This window comes from Typopeltis vanoorti, chromosome 23, assembly GCF_054136105.1.
Source record: "Typopeltis vanoorti isolate ZY-2024b chromosome 23, IOZ_Tvanoo_1.0, whole genome shotgun sequence".
NCBI classification, from domain to species: Eukaryota; Metazoa; Arthropoda; class Arachnida; order Uropygi; family Thelyphonidae; genus Typopeltis; species Typopeltis vanoorti.
Genome location: NC_143571.1, coordinates 25074368 through 25095422, shown reverse-complemented (window position 1 = coordinate 25095422; position 21055 = coordinate 25074368). Strand labels below are relative to the sequence as shown.

Sequence of the window (21055 nt, the reverse complement as noted above, 5' to 3'; positions counted from 1 at the left end):
AGTCCTAGAAAAGTGCTAGTTTTTCCTTAATATGACTGTCTCCCAGATCTTCGGCAAGTTAATACAGCCATATTTGTTGAGATTTGGGGTGTGTTTTAGGGCTTCTGTCGCCTCTAAGAACAATCTCTCTGATTTATATGGGTTTCTGTGTAGTACTTTTGTGTTTTTCCAGTTGATCCTGTGTGCAGGGGTATCCAGAGCATGGTCTGCTAGGCCCGACTTCCCATAATGATATTTCCGGACGTATCGTTTATGTTCGCTGATGCGGATATTCACAGTTCTTCCTGTTTGACCGTAGTAGGCTTGATTGCATGAGCAGGGTACTTGGTAGACTCCTGGATGTGATAAAGGAGGAATGCTGTCCTTGGGTGAGCGGATGAGGGTGGCTAATTTGCTACATGGTCTGAATGTAGTGCGTAGTTTATGTTTAATGAGAATTCTTGAGATCTTTTCGGATGTGCCTTTAATGTAAGGGATGGTGACTGTTTTGTTGTAGTTCTCTGTGGTGGATGGTGGGAGGGGTTTCTTAGGAGTGTTTAGTATTTTGTTTATTTTTTGTGGATTGTAGCCGTTGGCTACAAATTAATGTACACCATGTTGTTTTAGTCTCGCGTATTGTGACAAACAGTGTTTTTGTGCTCTGAAGATGCTGGTTATAATACCAGCGAAATATCAGCATCAAGTGAATAAATTAATTATTTACTTAGTTTCTGTGTTCTATTATACCGTTAAAATAATAAACAACATGTTCGACGAACACATAAGTCATTCCCTCATGTGTTTCCACTTTTGATACACAACAATTATTGAACCATTCAGTAAATACACAGTTGTTAACCAAGCCTTTGTATTAGCCATCCAATGTAGAGGCATCTGTTTTAGATCTTTGCCTTTAGAGCATTTGGTCTTAGAGATCGATTTACTAGGAGGGGTTTCAACATTCAATCCCCTGATGCATTGCTACAAAGTAACGTTACTCGATCTTTGTTTGCTTTAAATCCACTTGCTTTTTTCTCAGACTTTGCGATGTAAGTTTGACTAGGAATTTTCTTCCAAAACAATCCTGTTTCGTCAGCGTTAAACACTTGATCGGGACAATATCCACCATCTTCAATCATTTTGGCTAACTTCTCTTGAAAATTTTTGCTACTGCAACCTTGCCTATAATCTTCTCGTTATGAAGTGCATTCCTTTTTAAAACCCTGGTTATCCATCCTTTGCTAGCCGAAAATTCTTTATCAGCCTGCGAAGCGAAAGTAGTGGCTCCAATTGCTTCATCTGTTCATATAACCGAAGAGCTTTTTGTTTAATTAAATAACCACTTATAGGAATTCTTCTTTGAGTTAATTCTCCCATCCAAATTATGAGCGCTCATTAAGTTTTTTCCTAATAAAACGTCTCTTGAGTACGATGATAATTTGGCACTTAGTTTTGTGCCAGTAATGACAGATTTTCTTATTGTGACTTCATTCTTTTTAATTGCTCTTATAGTAGATTCACTGAAATTAAAATGTTTACAAATCACCTTAGATCCCTCTCCTTTTGCTAAGCGATCTAAAATTGCAATTTTCATTTCTAAAGAAATTGCTTTTCTTTGGTGCTTTTTTTTCTCCATTGGGCCAAATTAAATCTTTAAAATAAAAATTAGCAAAATTTAGACATACGATAATGAAAAAACAAACACTTACTCGCATACAAAATTAAACTTCACGGACACTCGCTGCTTACGCGTTACTCACTTTACAGCAGAATGTGCTGCAACACACTGTTCATTATGTAGAATGGTACATAAGTTTTGAAGTTATGCACCGCATAAAAAGAGACCCAAGTGTATACTGTTATGATTTACCTTTTTCTCAGTTAGAACATAATGTTACTGGAAATATAACATCATGCGGCTCATTCTATTTTAAATGAATCTATTGTTTGTTTTCTGCCTTATATCAACTATTTTTTTTTTTGCCACTGAAGATGATCTGTAATTTTCAGACTGAAATACATATGGCCTTACAATAAATTATTACCTTTACCTTGTGTTTATGTGTAAATAATTCAGAAAAGAACTCAACTACAAATATAGTTGCTGTTACTGAGATGAAGAAGAAGATTAAAGCAAAAGAAGACTAAAACAGATGAGATACTACTAAATAATCAATATGGGATGCTATGTTCAGACAACAGTTATCACTGAAAGGAGTGGTGTTAAGCATTCAACACTAGACACAAAGATTCAGTTTTAAGTAGAGTTATGTAAGCAAATTTCACAGTGAAGAAATCAACAATGAAATTTATTTTGGCCTGTAGACAGAACGCTTTCCTAAGAAAGAAGTGGAGGAATTTTTTTGGTCATTAGAGAAGGTGGCTGACATAAAGAAGATGGAAAAGCTTGTCTTTCATGGAGAATTAAACAATAGGCTAAGAAATGAATCACAGGCATGGAGGAATTTTTTGGGACAATTCTGAGAAAAGAGGAAAGCTAATAATAATGGTAAGAGCCAGCTGAATCTCTATTCAGGACATGGATTAGTCATTATGGATACCATGTTTCAGCATGTAGATGTGCACAAATAAACATGAAGAGAAGACAAAAGAAATAACAAAAGCTTTATCGAGTGTGTTATTATCAACAGTGATATCATGCTGGTTCAGGACACAAGAATATACATTGAATTGAAAGTGATCACCATTTAGTTTTGAGCTGGATAAAAGTGTATATTATATGAAAAGAAAATATTTAAGAAAGTTTTAAAACAAATCAAAGTTAGCATCTTTCAGTGGTGAACTGTAGACCAATACACAAATACACAAATATTAGTCAATCAATAATGAAAGTGTGAAAACACCAACAAAACCTTGGAGTAACAATGGCTTGCTCTAAAGAAAACATTGATTGATTCAGCCAGGAAATAATGCAATGATAGCAATTTTTCTATTTTTCTATCCTTTCTATCCTTATTTGCAAGGATAGAAAAATCTGAACTTCATGATGAAATTAAGAAGTTAAACAGACAGTCCTGGAAAATAATAAATCATATTAAAAATTCTTAACAAGAAAGACAGCTGAAGTCCTGAAAGAATACAGAGGAGAAAGTAAGAAAGCTAAGCTAAGTGTTGGTTGGCTGGTTTATCCCTTCATTTGTTTCCAACCCTAGGCGACTTTTGCAGACAAGTACTCTTGTCCACAAAGTGTTCCTGATTAGATTTTTACACAGTAGTTCACCGTTGCTTTCCCCAACCCTCATTTTAGCTGGGCTCAGGACCGGCATATAGCTGACGAATCCAATCTATGGCTGGGACGTATTCACAATCGTGATTTCACAGGGGCAGTTTGTCTGTTCTGGGGGACAAAAAACTTGAGTTTCTGGGTGAAAAAACTCCCTACCTCTATATGAGACTGGCTAACTCACCTTTAGTTGAAAGAGACAAGATAAAGGTTCCTCACTTCACTGATGAGAATTGAACCCAGGTCTTTCTGACCAAAGGGCTTTGTCTATACCAGTGTTTCCCAAAATGTAGTACGTGTACCCCTGGGGTTACGTGAAAGTCTTCAGGGGATATGTGGCAATTTTCAGCTATTATTATTATTACTATTATTATTACTACCCCAAGACCTCATGGAGTCAAAGACTCATCTGGGAGGTCCTTTTATCGCGCACACACACACACACACACACACACACAGCTCATCATACTGTGTCTTAAACACACTCAAACTCCTCGCAGACACCACATTCTCAGGCAAGGCATTCCAATCATTTACAACTCTACATGAAAAAAACCCTGCCTCTCACTTCCCTACTCACACCCTCTTCATACAGTTTCCAGGGATGACCTCTGGTTCTCCCCTGATCTCCCACTGTTTTCTGTAGAACTTCTCTGGCATTGATCCTATAACAACCCCTTATCAACTTGTAGGTCTCTATCATATCAGAGGTCAGAAACTACCTTAGTCAGTTGCCTTTGGACCCTTTCCAACATCTCTTCATCCTTCTGAAAACCAGGTGACCAAATGTGGGCACAATGGTCCATGTGTGGCCTAATCAAATCAAATGCTGATTTTCAAAATAAAAGTGCACAATTTTGGCCTGTTGTTGGGTTGTCAACTTTTCCATGATTAATTTCTCAAATACTTGAAAAAAAAATGAAAAAAATAATAATCAAAAAAGTTATTATTCACATTTTAAACACCTTCATGACTTACGGGCCACCCGTAAGTCATGAAGGTGTTTAAATGTATATAATACATTTAAACACCTGCATGTGTGTGTGTATATATGTATATATGTACATGCACTATAATCATTAAATAAATTGATAGGTTTGGAAAGATTTAAAATGAAAGTTTATCACAGATATGCATAGCTTTTTTATTATTATCATTCAAGCATAGGAAGCATAGGAATGCATCATTGTGAGAAGCCTATCCTATTCTTCATGCAATATCTAGCAGACTTCTTGAGCTCATTTTCTGATGATTCACTTATGATCAATTCTTATCATTGATCCCACTCATTTCATCATTCTCCAAACAAAAAATGTTATCAATTATATATTTGGTTTAATCTTTTATCCAAGTGTAAGCAAACAAAGTTTGTGCCTGAAGCATTTTCAGGATTGGGGCAACTCGTGGTAAAGGTGGAGTAAGTTCTGATCACTTGCCTTAGTATCTCCCATAATGCAAAGCATAGGGTTCGTATATTTTTGGGGAAAAAATATGGGACACTTTCGGTTTGAATAAACCAACAAAAAATTCTTACTTACGAACATCAGCAAAGGGAAAAGAATTTAATTAATTATAGCAATCTTAAAATTGAACTTTAAACAATACTAAATCATTGATCTTTGCCTGTAATATACTTCTCAGATGACTGTATTTTCTCAAGTAAAGAATGATCATGTTTTACCAAGTTATGAAATTCCACACAGTCCTTATTGAAAAACACTTTAACAATGAGCATAGCGTTCACAGTTTCTACAGATAACCTATTCTTTTTGTTTGTCCATAAGGAGTTCATCTGGGAAAACAGTCTTTCAATACTAGCATTTGTGCCAGGAATGCAGCAGAAGAACTCAACAATCTTCTTCAAATGTATTAATTCATTTACTCCAACACTGTTGAATAATTCATACTAAATTTCTCCTGTAGATTTTGCTTTAATTTCTTCTTTCTTCTCTGTAATTGCCTTTTTCAAGATCATCACCTCATAAAACAGTTCAGTTTCATTGATTTTTGTATTTGGGCAGACCTCTTCAATAGTTGTTACACTTTTCTGCACACTTTTCCAACTGAGACTGGCTTCTGGATTCTTCAATAAAATCCAAGACAAACTCTCAAAAGTAAGAGTGTAAGAAGACCATTCTTGGATGTATTCTATACAGGTGTTATAAAACTCATTTTTATAATTACCATAATTCTTCTCAGTGATGAGTCCTTCTTCAATTAATGCCTTCAGTAAGGACTTTTCTTTCCATTGTGTACATTTCACTTTCTCATCGACTTTGCCACATGGTATAATAAAAGGGTATTCAGTCCTTAGCTTTTTTGTGAGAACACACTTTCTCTTTGGCATTTTAAAGGCATATAAAATAATAAAACTAATTATGTTTCATAACAGATCTGTGTCATATCAAATAAGCCGTGATTAGTTATTACAACGTCCACAAGTTGCACTATTCTCGCAACATGTCAGTGTTGTCAATTGATAAGACAATTTTATGATCAATAACTAATATCGATTTCTTGGCAATTACATGTTTTATGTTTAAGAATGGGAATGTTAAACACAAATCCACAAATTACGGGACAATTCTGCATCCCGAAGGTTTATCGGGATGCCAGGACACAAAAAACTCGTAATAAGGGACAATCCGCGGACATGTATAATGCTATGCATTAAGGGAAGGGCCACTACCCAGACTGGTTTTGACCTTTATTGAGGTGCTGTTTAAGTAAAGACTTCTCTAAAAATTAGGCGGTCCCCCAGACCACTCCCTACGAGTGACCACAGGACCGTCCAACTCAGCATTGTTCTACCCAGTGGCAGGCTCACCCCACTACCAGACAGAGCTCAGTGGTGGCCCCACTCAGAGACAGGCAAAAACCTACTCTAAGCAGAGCCTCTCATACCTCAAGGAAAGGGACCACTTCTGCACCAAAGCACATCAGTGGGAGCAAGACCTAGAGGTGGTGATACTAAGGTGGAAGTAATGCAGAAGTCATATCACCATATACCAGTTGCCAAAAGGTGTCAACACCTTATTATTAAAATTCTCTGGATTAGAGATAATTGATGGAAGTTTTTCCATTTGGCTATGTTACCAATTACATATTTGGTTTAATCCTTTATCCAAGTGTAAGCAAACAAAGTTTGCAGCTGAAATATTTTCAGAATCGGGGCAACTCATGGTAAAGGTGGAGTAAGTTCTGATTACTGATGAGACCTCAAATAAAGGTCGAAACTGGTCTGGGTAGTGGCCCTGCCCTTAATGCATAGAATTATACACGTCTGCAAGGAGATGTGCTTTGCATTATGGGAGATACTAAGGCAAGTGATCAGAACTTACTCCACCTTTACCACAAGTTACCCCAGTCCTGAAAATACTTCACTTGCAAACTTTGTTTGCTTACACTTGGATAAAGGATTAAACCAACTGGTAACATAGCCAAGTGAAAAAACTTCCATCAAAAAATGTTGTTATCATGTTCTTGATACTCTGAGGTGGGTAACATGTCTTTGTAAAAGGTATCTCCTGCCTTAATAATTTACTTATATTTTATAATAGAGTGACAGCAGAGTTAGTTAAGAGAAATGGCTGCACCATGATACTGCCAGACATCGCAAAGGCATTTGTAAAGACAGAATACTACGTGGAAAACTATTACACTAGTTGAAGCAAATGGGAATGGATATGCAGCTGGTGGCATGGATAGGGAGTGGCTGACAGACAGACACCAGAGAGTATTATATGGTGGATTGGAATGTAGGAGAATGAGGATGATTAGTGGAGTGCCTCAGGGTTCTGTGCTAGGGCCACTACTCTTTAATTTGTATATTAATGATGAATGGAATGATTTAAAGGGGATATTCAGTTGATACTTGATCAAGGTGATGTGACTAACTTGCAGGATGATTTACATAAACTGGCATTGTGGACAAAGGATAATGATTGACAATTTAACACATGTACTTTGCACTGCCTATGCACGTTGGGTTGAAAATATTGCATGCTGTGGCGCTGGACTGCAGGAAACTGATGAGGCTAGGTACTTGGGGATAATGGTGGGCATAGAGCTGAAGTTCAGAGGGAATATTGCAAAAGTTGGCAAAATAGCTCCAAGGATTACTTGTATGTTGATAAACATACTAACAAGTAAAGATAGGAAAGTTATTATTCTTCTTTATAAGATAATGATTTGGCTGCATCTTGACTAAGCACAGTTTTGGTTACTTTCTTGTGGATCAGGAAGTAGTGAATATGATGCAGAGATGAATGACCAAGCTGATGATAGGTCTGTGGAATACTCCCTGTGAGAATAGGTTGAAGGTGTGTGAGTTGCAAAGCTTAACCGATAGGCAGAAAAGAGAGGATATGATAGAAACATAAGTTACTAAAGGAGTTCTATAAGACTGACACATAAGAAAATTTTCAATATATGACAGAGAGAGAGAGAGAGACAATTAGAGCTCACTCCTGGAAGTTATATAAGGGTGTGTCAGTCTTATAGAACTCCTTTAGTAACTTATGTTTGGAATGGATTGCTAGAGGTAGTGTGGGTGCCCTGGCAGTGAATGAGTTTAAGGAGAGGTATGATAGGTATTGTGTTTAGAGACATTAACATAGGTCTTCTGCAATGAGTCTTCTAACTCCATGAAGATATCCATGTAATAATAATAATATTTGAGCAATCTGGTTGAATGTAATCTCTTCTAGCTGACTTTTAAACATTTCAGGCTTTTGATAGCTTTTTTTCTACATAGCACTGTTATGTACAGCTGACTGCATTCCCTTTGAATATTTTCTATCATTAGGTTCCAATTAAGCAATTTGAAAGAAATTACTTCAGACATCTAAAATATATTTATTTTCAGTCTTAATATCATGTGTATCATTTATTATTCCTTTTATAGTACCCTTTTTTGCTCCATTTCAAAACATTTTCAACAGACTCCAGAACATTTTGTAACCTTCCTGATATTTTCTTTTATATTCTTACAAACTCTTCCCATGACTTGTGTTTAGCTGCTTTTACACACAGCTTGAGCTTCCTTAGCTCAATTAGTATAGACCAGTGTTTCTCAAACTTCAGATATCCATGTACCCCTTCTTAAATTTTCATTATTACCAAGTACCCCCTTATCAAAATAATAATAATAATAATAAATAAAAAGTATATTTCATAGTAAATGTCTATTTTATTTGAATTTAGATGTACATGTAAACAAAAAGTATGATTTATTTTTAATAGAACAAAATTTATAAAGATACTATAAATTTTTACTTAACTTAAATAATTTATCATCAATGAGAGGGATACAATATCAACGTTTTCTTGTTGCTTACAGCTACTTATATCTGCTATATTGCTCTCGTTTGTGCATTTTATAAATCCAGTCTTTAATCAATGATCCATAATTATGCATTTCAAAGCTAAAAAAATTACTGTTTATTAACAAATTTACTTGAATATAACTTGCATTTGCATTTTTTCTTGAGTATGACTTACCAAGAAGCTCCTATTCGCTATCACTACTTCTGGCCTCGAGAGCGGTTTTCTTGTATGCATCGTCAAAGTCATCTACCCAAACAGCATCATCTTCTTTCCCATTATTTCAAGCAAAAATGACCAGTAATTTACAAGACTTGAGATACGTAATGAACAGTCCTTCACAAATGATTAATGAGAAGTGAAAGCAGAGCACGAAACAGACAGCAATTGTAGGCCAGTAGAGATAGAGCAGTTATGAAGATGTGCATGTGATTGGTGCAGTATTAACAAAAGATCATGCGAAATGCTAATTCTCTTAAACAGAATTCCATAATATCTGAAACACATTCACTATATATTTCTTAATTTTAATACGTTCATGACAGGGTAGTGTCATTAGTTAGTGCCGTTTTTATCCCAGTTGTCTCTAATTGCACTATTCATTGAAAAATATCTTACACATCCTGCAAATGTCTCTGTACCTTATTCAGGGACATAATAAAACTAATTGTTTCTCATGCATCTGCAATAGTAGCTGTTGCAGAGAGCGTGTTATTTACCGCAGGGAGCAAGTTATTATCGCCCTGACATGAAGCGGAGCAATAGTAACTCGCAATTTGAGTAGGAGAATTCATACATAATATAATTAAATTTTTTTTTTCCTTGATATATATATATATATATGTTTAAATTAATTCTTTTTTTTTTCTCTTAATAATGATTTCATGCATTAATGATGCATAGTTGCATCGTTATTAATGTTGCAAAATGTAAGGTTTTAAAATTTGTAAAACAAAGATGGGATGCAGAATTTATGCTGGATGAGGATATATTGTTGGAGGTGGAGGAAATAAGAGATATAGGGATGGTAGTGGATAAGGATCTAAAATTTAGAGGACACATAGCCAAAATTGTGAAGACAACACAAAGCCTTCTGGGAATGATGTGGAGGACACTGACGTGCAGAAGTAGGGAGGTCTTTGTTCCATTGTATAAGGCATTGTATATATTCTAACACAAATTTTGCAAATATCTGCAATTAATTGACTATCACATTCTCCAGATCTGCTGGCTCCTGACTTCTTCTTACGTGGTTACCTGAAGGAAAAGGTGTATGTGAACAAGGTCCAGACAATCCAACAGCTGAAGGAAAACATTTGTGCAGAAATTAGGATGTTGCAGCCAGAAACATTAGCAGCTGTCATGGAATATTCTGTAGAAAGGGCCCATGTTTATGAATCTGAAAATGGAAGGCATTTACATGATGTGGTTTTTTGTAACTAATAAAAGAATCTCCAGGTTCTGTATTTCATTATAACAAAAAATAATAAAAAGAATTATTAAATAAAAAAGTTATTAAATGTTTAAACCCCCTTGTGACTTATGGGCCACCTTGTGTACATATCTTTTTGCAGGAAGGAACTGTTACTTGCAGATTACCGGAATGTCCTCACCTCAGCTGTCCTGTTCATGAAATTCCAGAAAATGAATGTTGTCCTGTGTGTGTGGGACCTTGCATATATGAAGATCACTATTATGACGATGGTGAAAGTTTTATTCCATCGAGTGACAAATGTCAAAGTTGTGTTTGTGTAGTAAGTACTCATTTTGAAAATAAATTGAAGATCTATAATTTTTATACTTCTGCTTCTACAGTGTAGTTGAAAATTATTACATGCAGTTTAGTTGGAAGCACTGTTCCATGTTCCAATGAGTGTGAGACATTTTTAGTATATAACTTATCTCATCCTGAGGTGGTAGGGATTTCTTCCTAAGACAAACAAAAGTAGCTATGCACACACTCACACACACACACTGTGTGTGTGTGTGTGTGTGTGTGTGTGTGTGTGTGTGTGTGTGTGTGTGTGTGTGTGTGTGTGTGTGTGTAATCAAATCAGGACTCATGATGTTATGTGACTTACAACCACTCATAGTTATGACAGCTATCCCAAACACCTTCACCAAATATAACCCTGTTGCTGCAACTCATAAACTTCAGTGTATGAAGTTTATGAGTGCCTTCAAGACATATTTAAAAAATACTTTTTTATCAGAATTTCTGCTACTGAGGGTGAGAAAACTGTCAGTGACTTTTGGAAGGAATATAATATCTTGCACTGTACAAAGACTGTAGATGCAGGTGGAGTGAGATGATAGCAACGTGTGTGTGTGTATGAGGGTGGCTGAAAAGTTCTGATAAACATCTAGAACAAAAATGATATTAAAGCAACTCTTCTTATATATCCTAATTTAAGGAAAAGAAAGTTATTAGAATTTGATGAAACATAGGGGTTAAAGGGTTTTAAGATATGTTCTTTCTTGTGGTTTTATCAGTTGCTTTAAAATAATTTTTGTTCTAGGTGCTTATCAGAAATTTTCAGCCCTCCTCCCTCATATGTATGAATGGTGTTTGGAAGAAGCTGCTCAAAATATATGTTCATATATTCTCAGGATTTGACATAGACAAAGCCTGACATGAAATTGTGACAGAGTTGGTAAAATAGTGCTGTTAGCTACAAAGTTTTAGCTACAGATTGACTCTATATGAAATTATACTAGCTCTATATGAAAATATAGAGCATTTGGTGGAATCTGCTAAAGAAGAAGAAGAAGAGCTCACATATGAAGACCTTATAGCGCTATAGACAAAAATTTACTGAAGAAAACAGAAGAGAAAAGTTCTTTCTGCAGCAACATGCTTTTTCTATTCTTCTTGCTGCTATTAGAAACATTACTAAAATCCCTTTTCATGAAGCCCAGAAGTATTTATTGCCATCTATGAATTTTATTAATGGCCTCAGTACCATCAAGTGGCACAAATTTATGAAAATTTTATCCACATCTGTATCTATCTCACATATGGTTAAACATTGATCATTTTGAAACTAAACTGCAAACTCACTTTTTCTAAATATTGACAGTCATCCACAGTTATCATCATCATCATCAAACTTCCATGAAGTCAAAGACTTATTTTGGAAGGTCCCTTGTCACAGAAGTAGCTAATCATACTGTGCCTTAAATACACTAATATTCTCTGCAGTCACCACACTCTCTGGCAATGCATTCCATTCATTCACCACTCTCCATTCAAGAAACCTGCTTATCACTTCCTTGCTCACACAGTCTTTATACAACTTTCAAGGATGACATCATATTCTCTGTTCATCTCCCCATTCTATGTAAAATCACATCCACTTCATCTGGTGGAAACCACTTACCAATTTATGTGTCTCTATCATATCACCCCTCCTCCTTCTATCCATTAGACTCTGCAAATTTCTTTTTCTCAACCCTTCTTCATACTCAGCATTTCAGAAACCAGAAACCCATCTTATCCAATCACCTTTGAATCCTTTCCAAGATATCATCATCCTTTTTAAAACCAAGTGACTTAATTTGCACAGTAGTCCATATGTGGCCTAATCAAGGCCTTATACAATGGAACCAGAATCTCCTTACTTCTACAAGTCAGTGTTATCTGCATTATTGATAGTTTTTTGTGTCATCCTTAGAGATTCAGCAATGTGCCCTCTATACCCACCATCATCCCCAAGATCTATTATTTCCTTCATTTCCTCCACATATCCCCACCAATTGTATACTCTGCACCCCATATTTGTTGTCCAAATTTAAAACCTTAAATCATTCAACTGGTAACCCCATCCCTTTGCCGACTCACTCAGTTCATTCACCCTCTTGTGAAGCAACAACATCTGCTCTGCTCCTAATAGTTCTTCCCAAATTTGCATCATCTGCAGACAATTAAATGTCTCCAGTCAAACTTTCCCAAATATGATTAACATATAAGTTAAACAGAATCTTGAGGCACACCACCAGTAATTTTCTTCTTCTGGGCTATTGCTTCCCAATACATAACTTGCAAGTACCTATCAGATAGCCAATCCAATGCACAAATCTATTATCCGACTGCATCCATTCCAGTTTAACTGTATATCAACTTACAATATAGCCTATGGCTCTGAGTAGCCATAAGCTATTCAGCATTATATACAATTAGTCTGCTGAGCTAAATTAATAAACCTAAATATGTTTTGTTTCAGGCACTTTTTTTTTGATGTCTGAAATTAATGAAAGGATTTGTATTAATTATTTTTTTTAATTTTTAATCTACACTTATTAAATTTACAGCAGTCATATTTCACAGCTAGTGAAATATGATTCTCAAAAGCCTGTGGGTTCTGTTCAATGTACCTGTCACCTTATTGTAATAGGTAAGCAGATTATTAAAACATTACCTCCCATGCTGTCCATCAAAGAGAAAACCACTATTATCAACCCAATTCTGGATCTTTTCCTCACTACCTTCTTTAATATTTTAACCACCACCACATCTGACACACAGATTTCACCTATAATTTGAAGCTCAAGTCTTGTCACATCCTTTCTGCAACAGTCCAATCTTGTTTTCCTTCTATTCCTTTAAAACTTCACCCAATATAAGCATTAGTTTAAACAAATATATTAAGGCAGATATCAACTACCTTACACATTCCTTCAAAACACACAGTATTATATTAAGTACCACAACCTTATTAGCATCAAGTTTACTCAAATCCTCATATACCTCCTGCTCACATGCAGTTAGTCTCTTCCTCCCCTTCCATTGCTCTCTAACTCTGCATGATGTCACACTAACAAGAATGAAATACCTTTATAAGTTACTCATTTAATAATAATATTATTATTATTTGGTAACAACCATGGAGTCAACAGACTCATCGTGGAGGCCCACTCAACCAGCAACATCTCATAATGAGCTTTGAAGTTATTTACACTACCTGTATTCACAACACACTCAGACAATACATTCCACTCACTACCAACTCTCCATGTAAAAATTCTACTCCTCACATCCTTTTTCACCACATCTTTATACAACTTTCAGGAATGACTTCTCATTCTTTCCATCTTAACATCCACTCTTTTTATAATTTCTTCTACTTTAATCCCTTAACTAACTTGAAGGTCTCTATCATATCTCCTCTTTTCCTTCTATGCACCAACCTCTGTAATCCACATTCTCTCAAACACTCTTCATAATCAACACTCCAGAGTCCTAATATCACTTTAGTTATTCATCTTTGGACCCTTTCTAGTATTTCCACACAATGAAACCTAGGTGACCAAATCTGAGAACAATAGTCCATATGTGTCTGAGCAATGCCTTATATACATGCACCACTACCACCTTATCCCTTCTTATCAATATACTCTTGGAACTTCAGTCCACTGTCTACCATCACTCCAAGATCCCGAATCTCATCCACTTCCTGAAGTACAGATTCACCAATGTAGTAGACAGCCTTATATCTCTTTATCCCAAAGTGTAACACTTTTCATTTATTAACATTAAAACTGCAACCTCCATTTGTCCAAGCTAAAAGTCTATTCAAATCTTCCTGTAGAGAATTAACATCAGCACTACTCCTGATAATTCTATCTAACCTTGCATCATCAGCAAACATTTGAAAATCTCTAGTCAGTCCACATGAAATATCATTAACAAACAAGTTAAACAGTAGAGGATAAAGAACAGAACCCCAAGACACGCCACTGGTCACTTTCTTCATTTCTATTTCCAATAGCTCAATTGTATCCTCTGCAGTGGTTATCTTTTTGTCATTTTCATCAATCATTATCATCCTTCTGTAATCAGTATTTTTTCTGCTGCCTACTTATCAAAAGAACTTCATAAGGATTTTTTTTTAGGGCCGGGGGGGGGAGCTTTATTGGCAAACTACTGCTCATACTACACATTTGCTTCCTTTACCAACCAAGTCACCCTTCTTTCCTGTTCTTTGCACTCATATAATGGATTATTACCAGTAATCTTATGCTGCCTCCATAATACTTTCTTTCTTTCTTTCTCCAGATTGTATGTTTCTCTTCATTCATCCATTTCACATCCACCTTATTTAATCTTCTGATCCTTAGAATACATTAAAACATTATTTCTGCCAGACAATTCTTAAATATCCCAAACAGTACTGATCTCCTTGTTACCCAACTTTACATTTCAATATAGTTGCAAGCTTTACCGCTGTCCACCTCCTTTGTCCAAACTACACATATAAACTACACATTATGATAAATTTAGTTTAATCCTTTATCCCAGTGAGAGCAAACAAAGTTTGCACCTGAAAATATCTTCAGGACTGAATATAGTGTTGTACTATCTTACCTGGGTAAGTAGTACAACACCAGGCAACTCATAGCAAAGGTTGAGCAAGCTACCAACAATCCTATCCCAGTATCTCCCATAATGCAAAACACATCTCCTTGCAGATATGTATAATGTTATGCATTAAGGGATTGGCCACTACCCAGATTAGTTTCGACCTTTATTGAGGTCTCTTCAGTGGGAGCCAGGCCCAGAGTTGGAGATACCAGGCAGAAGCAGTAGCAAGGTCATCTTTACCTATAGGAGTTGCCAAAAGGTTTGCCATCTTTTTTTTATTAAATTACTCTAGATTTAGAGAAAGATGTTGAAAGTTTATTTTTCACTAGGTTAGACTATGATCACTATATGAACACTATATTCAGTCCTGAAGATATTTTCAGGTGAAAACTTGGTTTGCTCTCACTGGGATAAAGGATTAAACTAAATTTATCATAGTCTAACCTAGTGAAAAATAAACTTTCAACATCTTTCTCTAAATCCAGAGTAATTTAATAAAAAAAAAGGTGAATATGGTATAAGGAGAGTAAATTCTAAAAGTGGTAATTATTGCATATGTGTGGATGATCAGTGTCGGAATGGAATTCCCAGGAATACATGGTATGTGGGCGGGAGGGCAGGTTGAGTATGGAAGCTAAGTGGTGCAGAAGATGAGCAGACAAGAGCATGTGAGGAGAATTCACAAAAGTAGAAAAAGAAGAGAGACAGCATGAGGTAGGACTGGTTTTAGATCAAGAAATGAATTGTTGTGTTTATTTATGAATGCTGGGAGTTTTGAAAATAAAGGAAATGAAATTGGCATTGATTGAGTTTATGTACCTGAAAATAGTTGGAATAAGTGAAACATAGTTGGATGAGAATGACATCATTATGGGAGAAATGGAGGTATATGATGTTTTTTTGAGAAGATAAAAAAGCCAAGAACGGATGGGGGAATACTGCTGATGAATTAAGCAGGGGAATTATGTCTGTGCAAGTTTCAGATACAAGGAGAAAAAAAGTAGCAGTGGTTTTGAATGAGTATAGCACAAGATGGAAGTTGATAGAATGAGATATTTGGTAGATTGTTGCTATGGGCCAAGGAATGTAGAATGTAAGTTGCAGTCTTTCAAAGATTGTAACTGGAGTGCCTAATCTCCCCCCCCCCCTAGCTGGAGAGAGTAACCATGAACTGATCACCTTGGCTGCGGCCAATTACGTGATAACTTCTATAAAGAAGAGATATTAAGGCTGGTGATTATGGAAAGCTTAGGAGACAATTTTGAGGTATAGCATGGAAAGAACAGTTGAATGAGATAGACAATGATGTTGCATGGGCATTGACCAAGAGTTATTTAACAGCAGCAATGTGTGAGTCTATTCCAAATGTGATAAGGTTAAACAAAGTAGGAATAAAATGGATGAATGAAGAGGTTAAGTGTGAAATCTGGAAGAAGAAGAATGTGGAAGCAACACATGATGGATGTTGGTAATGATCAGTTGCATGAGGAGTAAAAGGAGTAGGCCAGAAGGTGACTCATTGATAAGGACTGCAAAATTGGAGTATGAGAAGAAATTAGCAATAAGGCTGAGAAAAATCTTAGTGAGTTCTTTTCATATTATTATTATTCAGGCCTCCATGAAGTCAAAAGACTCATCGTGGGAGGTTCTTTCTTAGAAACACAAGTCTATCAAGACTCATCAAGGGAGATCCCTCCTAGGAAACATAAAGTCTATCATACCACTCCTTAAATGCATTGACCGTTCTTGCTCTCACCACTCTATCAGGCAATGCATTCCATGTTTCAACCACCCTCCATGCAAAGAAACTCCTCACCCTCTTTCTCACAGTTTCCTTTCGTAACTTCCAGGGATAGTCCCCTTGTCATGACTCCTTTCTGTGTTCAACCAAGTGAAAGAATTCCCCAGTGTCAACCCTGTAACCACTTCTCAACAGTTTAAAAGTCTCAATCATATCACCTCTCCTTCTTCTATCCACCAAACTCTGCAGTCCACACTCCCTCAGCCGATCCTCATAACTAACATTGTACATTCCTGATACCATCTTTGTTATCTGCCTTTGTACCCTTTCCACAGTTAATTTATCCTCTTCAATTCCTGGGAACCAAATCTGAGAACATTAGTCCAAGTGTAGTCTGATCAGGGTCTTATGCAATGGAATGATAACCATTTTATCTCTGCAGGTCAGTGTCCTTCTCATTATTCTCATTATTGCAGCAATCCTCTGTGTTTCCTTCACTACCTTTGCAATATGTCCCCTAAATTTCAGGTTTCTATCAATCATCAACCCCAGATCTCTTGTCTCCCCTATTTTCTCCAGTTTAACTCCTCCCATAGAGTATGCAGCGTCCCATCGATGTGTCCCAAACCTTAAGACCTTACATTTTGCTGCATTAAACTGATGTGTCAGGAGACAATGTAGCATCAAGAATATGAGGGAAGAGGTTACTGCTAGTGAATGAACAAGAAGAAATCCCCTAAATTTCAGGTTTCTATCAATCATCAACCCCAGATCTCTTGTCTCCCCTATTTTCTCCAGTTTAACTCCTCCCATAGAGTATGCAGCGTCCCATCGATGTGTCCCAAACCTTAAGACCTTACATTTTGCTGCATTAAACTGATGCGTCAGGAGACAATGTAGCATCAAGAATATGAGGGAAGAGGTTACTGCTGGTGAATGAACAAGAAGGAATTAAGGAATTAATGGGATAAACAAGGGAATTAATAGGATTCAGAAATTGGTCAAGAATAGCAGTATTCTTTATGATCATCCTCATGGGTTAGTAAGAGGAAGGTCATGTTTCAGCAATCTGTTTATGTATTACAACAAAGTGACAAATTCAGTCAATAAAGGAGGATGTACTTGGATTTTTAAAGGCCTTTGAGAGACTGCCACATGATAAGCTAGTAGCTGAACTAAAATAGATGAGGTTAGACAACAGACTAGTATTTTGTATAGATGACTGGCTGTCAGATGGGTATCAGCATGTTGTATATGGAGGAGTGGTATCCCAAAAGAGGAAGTTCTCTAATGCAGTGCCACACTGATATCTTTTGGGACCATTATTGTTTAACTTGTACTTTAATGACATTGGGACTGGCTTAACTGCAGATGTGCAGCTGTTCGGCATTGATGAAAGTTGGAAAGGGCTATGAGAAGTATAGCACATGTTGTGACCTTGCAGGAGGACATGAATAGACTTTGTGAATAGACCTTGCAACATTAAGCTTTCAGTTTAATGTTGCAAAGTGCAAGGTCTTGAAATGTGGTATGTAAAGTTGGGATGCAGAGGATTCAATTAATGGAGGAATTTTGAAGGAGGTGGGGGAGATGAGAGATTTAGGAGTGATGGGGGGACAGATATTTGAAGTTTAGGGAATCATGTTGCTAAAATTGTATGAACATCCCAATGAATTATGGCAATAATGAGGTGGATATTGACACATGCAGAAACAGAGAGGTTATGGTTACCCTATATAAGGCTTTGATCAGGCCACATATGGACTACTGTGCACAGATTTAGTTGTGTGGTTTTCAGGGGAATGTATTGGAGAAGGTCCAGAGAAGGTGTAATGAGTTAGTGTCAGGTCTTTGGAATGTCAGATATGAGGCAAGATTAAGGTTATGCAATACAGAGCCTTGTGAATAGAAGAACAAGAAGGGATATGATTCAGACATATAAGTTGGTGAGAAGTTGTTACCAGATTAATGTGGAGAAGATATTTCATAGAGTAGAAGGAGGCAAGGGCAGAATTAGACACCATTCATGGAAGTTGTATAAGGACAGTGTGGGCAGATGAATGAGAAAGAGGTTCTTTGGCATGGAGAGTTTTTGCTGAGTGCAATGTATTGCCTGAAAATATGAAGAGCATGTTAACTGTGAATGGGTTCAAGGCACAGCTTCATAATCTTTTTGCATTAGAGAGTATAGACCTCCTGCAAGGGAATCCTTTGACTCCATGGAGGATAGATATTAATGGTAATAATAATAATAATAGTATTTTTACATTCCTGATATTTATTTTCTATATTCTTAGTATTCCCATGACTTTTCCTTAGCTACTTTTACATATTTTTTGTGTTTTGCTCTTTATTTTCTCAAAACACATGTCAACTTACTTCTTTATGGTAATAATTATAATATATTTATATATATAATTGATACTGAAAGAGAAATCTGCATTAATTTTTATTTATTTTTTTTCAGAATGGCCAAGTATTTTGTAAAACAGTAGTATGTCCTCAATGTTCACATCCCCTCTTGGATCCCTTTAGTTGTTGCCCAGTATGCTCTGGTTGCAATTATAGTGGAGTAAACTATGATAATGGGGCCAAATTTGTGTCACTGTCCGATTCTTGCCAAGAATGTATGTGTACAGTAAGTGTTATTCTGCATTAGCGAATGGATATATAAAAAAAATAATAATCTGTTTAGTTTCTGGATGTAATAAAAACTTTTAACAATATTAAGACAGATTACATTAACCTTTTAGATACTTTCAAGTCAGTTTGATAAATGCAATACATCAGTAATGAATTACGTTCAACCTGTCATGGACAAGTAAGCTTTCACAGACTTGATATTGCTAGAATGGGCTGTTAATCTCTCTCTCTCTCTCTCTCTCTCTCTCCTTTGTTTACTATATCTCAGTTGTATCAGATCTGTGGCCTTAACACTTAATTATCCATAATAACATTTCATTATCCATTTTGTTGTGATAAGAAACTGGGATTTACTATATTAGGGTTTGAAAATGATTTTTTTCCAATGAATGCAAACACGTCATTCTTCTATGAATTGCACTATACAGGCATATTACAAATACAAAACTTTTGTATAGTAAAAAAAAATAGTGGATTTAAAAACTTAATGTTTTTCTAAACAGCACATCATTATTGTGTTTTTTCTTAAATAAAAAAAAAGTAAAATTCTTAATGATGTATAAAATATTCATTGTCTAGTTTGCTAGAAGAGAAACATATGATATGTTGTTTAGCAAAACATTTAAATTTTTAAAAATGAGGCAGAAAACATTCTTTTGGAAAGACAAAATTCACATTGTCATTTTTTGAACTGGTATATGATGAGAAACTAGTAACACTGTTGTAAAATGTAAGACCTTAATGAAAAGGAGCAAATGTATAGAATATGTTAGATTGTTAGACAAAACTACATCTCTGTGAAATGTATCTCATCTTCCTTAGCATGTTGGCCTCAATGGCCTGTTATGGCAGATATAACTTAGCTTCATGCATACCTAATAAACACTTCATTAAGCTGTTAATCCTATTTGCAAAGTCCGTATGCCTGTTAATTGCATGTATTCTTTTAAATAGGTTGTCTCTTACAGAATGAAAAATCCTACTCCCTCCACATGAGAGTAGCTAACTTACCTTCAGTTAGAAAAGTCCTTATAAAAGTTCTTTGCATTCTAGATGGAATTCGAACCCAGACTTCGCAACTATCTTTAATAACTAAGCTACAGAGATTCTTTGTGAAATTTATTATTATTTTTTATTAGTAAGATCTAGAACATTATTATTATTATTGCACCTCATCATGAGAGGTTCATTCAACCGACAACATATTTATCATACTGAATCTTAAAATCCTTAACACTCCTTGCATTAACAACACAATTTGGTAATGTGTTCCATTCATTGACAATTCTCCATTTAAAAAATCTACTCCTCACACCCCCTCTTCACAACACTGTTACATAACTTCCAGGGGTGGCTTCTGATTTTTCCCCTTTCACCTTTTTATAATCCAATCTGGATTAATCTGATAAAATCCTCTCACTAACTTAAATATCTCTATCATATCATCTGTTTTCCTTCTATCCACCAAACTCTACAATCTACATTTCTTCAACCTCTCTTCATAGATTACATTTCAAAGTCCTGATATTGTCTTAGTCACTCATTTCTAGACCCTCTCCAGTGTTTCCACATCACACTGAAAACCAGGTAACCAAATTTGAGCACAATAGTCCAAGTGTAGTCTGACCAATGTGTTATACAGTGGCACAGCCATCTCCTTTATCCCTACATGTCAGAGTATTTCTTGTCATAGCAGCACTACAATGTGCTGCAGTCTTTGCAAAACTTGCAATATGCCTCTAAACTTCAGTCTACTGTCAAC

General features: G+C 35.9%; 1 protein-coding gene across 3 annotated transcripts in view; it reads left to right on the top strand.

The window, feature by feature from the left end:
- The window catches only part of LOC150093698 (kielin/chordin-like protein), a 1333292-nt gene that overhangs the window by 1055292 nt on the left and 256945 nt on the right, over positions 1-21055 (top strand). For all 3 annotated transcript variants that reach the window (XM_090412628.1, XM_090412627.1, XM_090412629.1), the window contains 2 exons: positions 10123-10302; positions 19118-19288. In XM_090412628.1, the coding sequence (XP_090268754.1) occupies positions 10123-10302; positions 19118-19288 (351 nt within the window). The remainder of the gene's footprint in view (positions 1-10122; positions 10303-19117; positions 19289-21055) is intronic.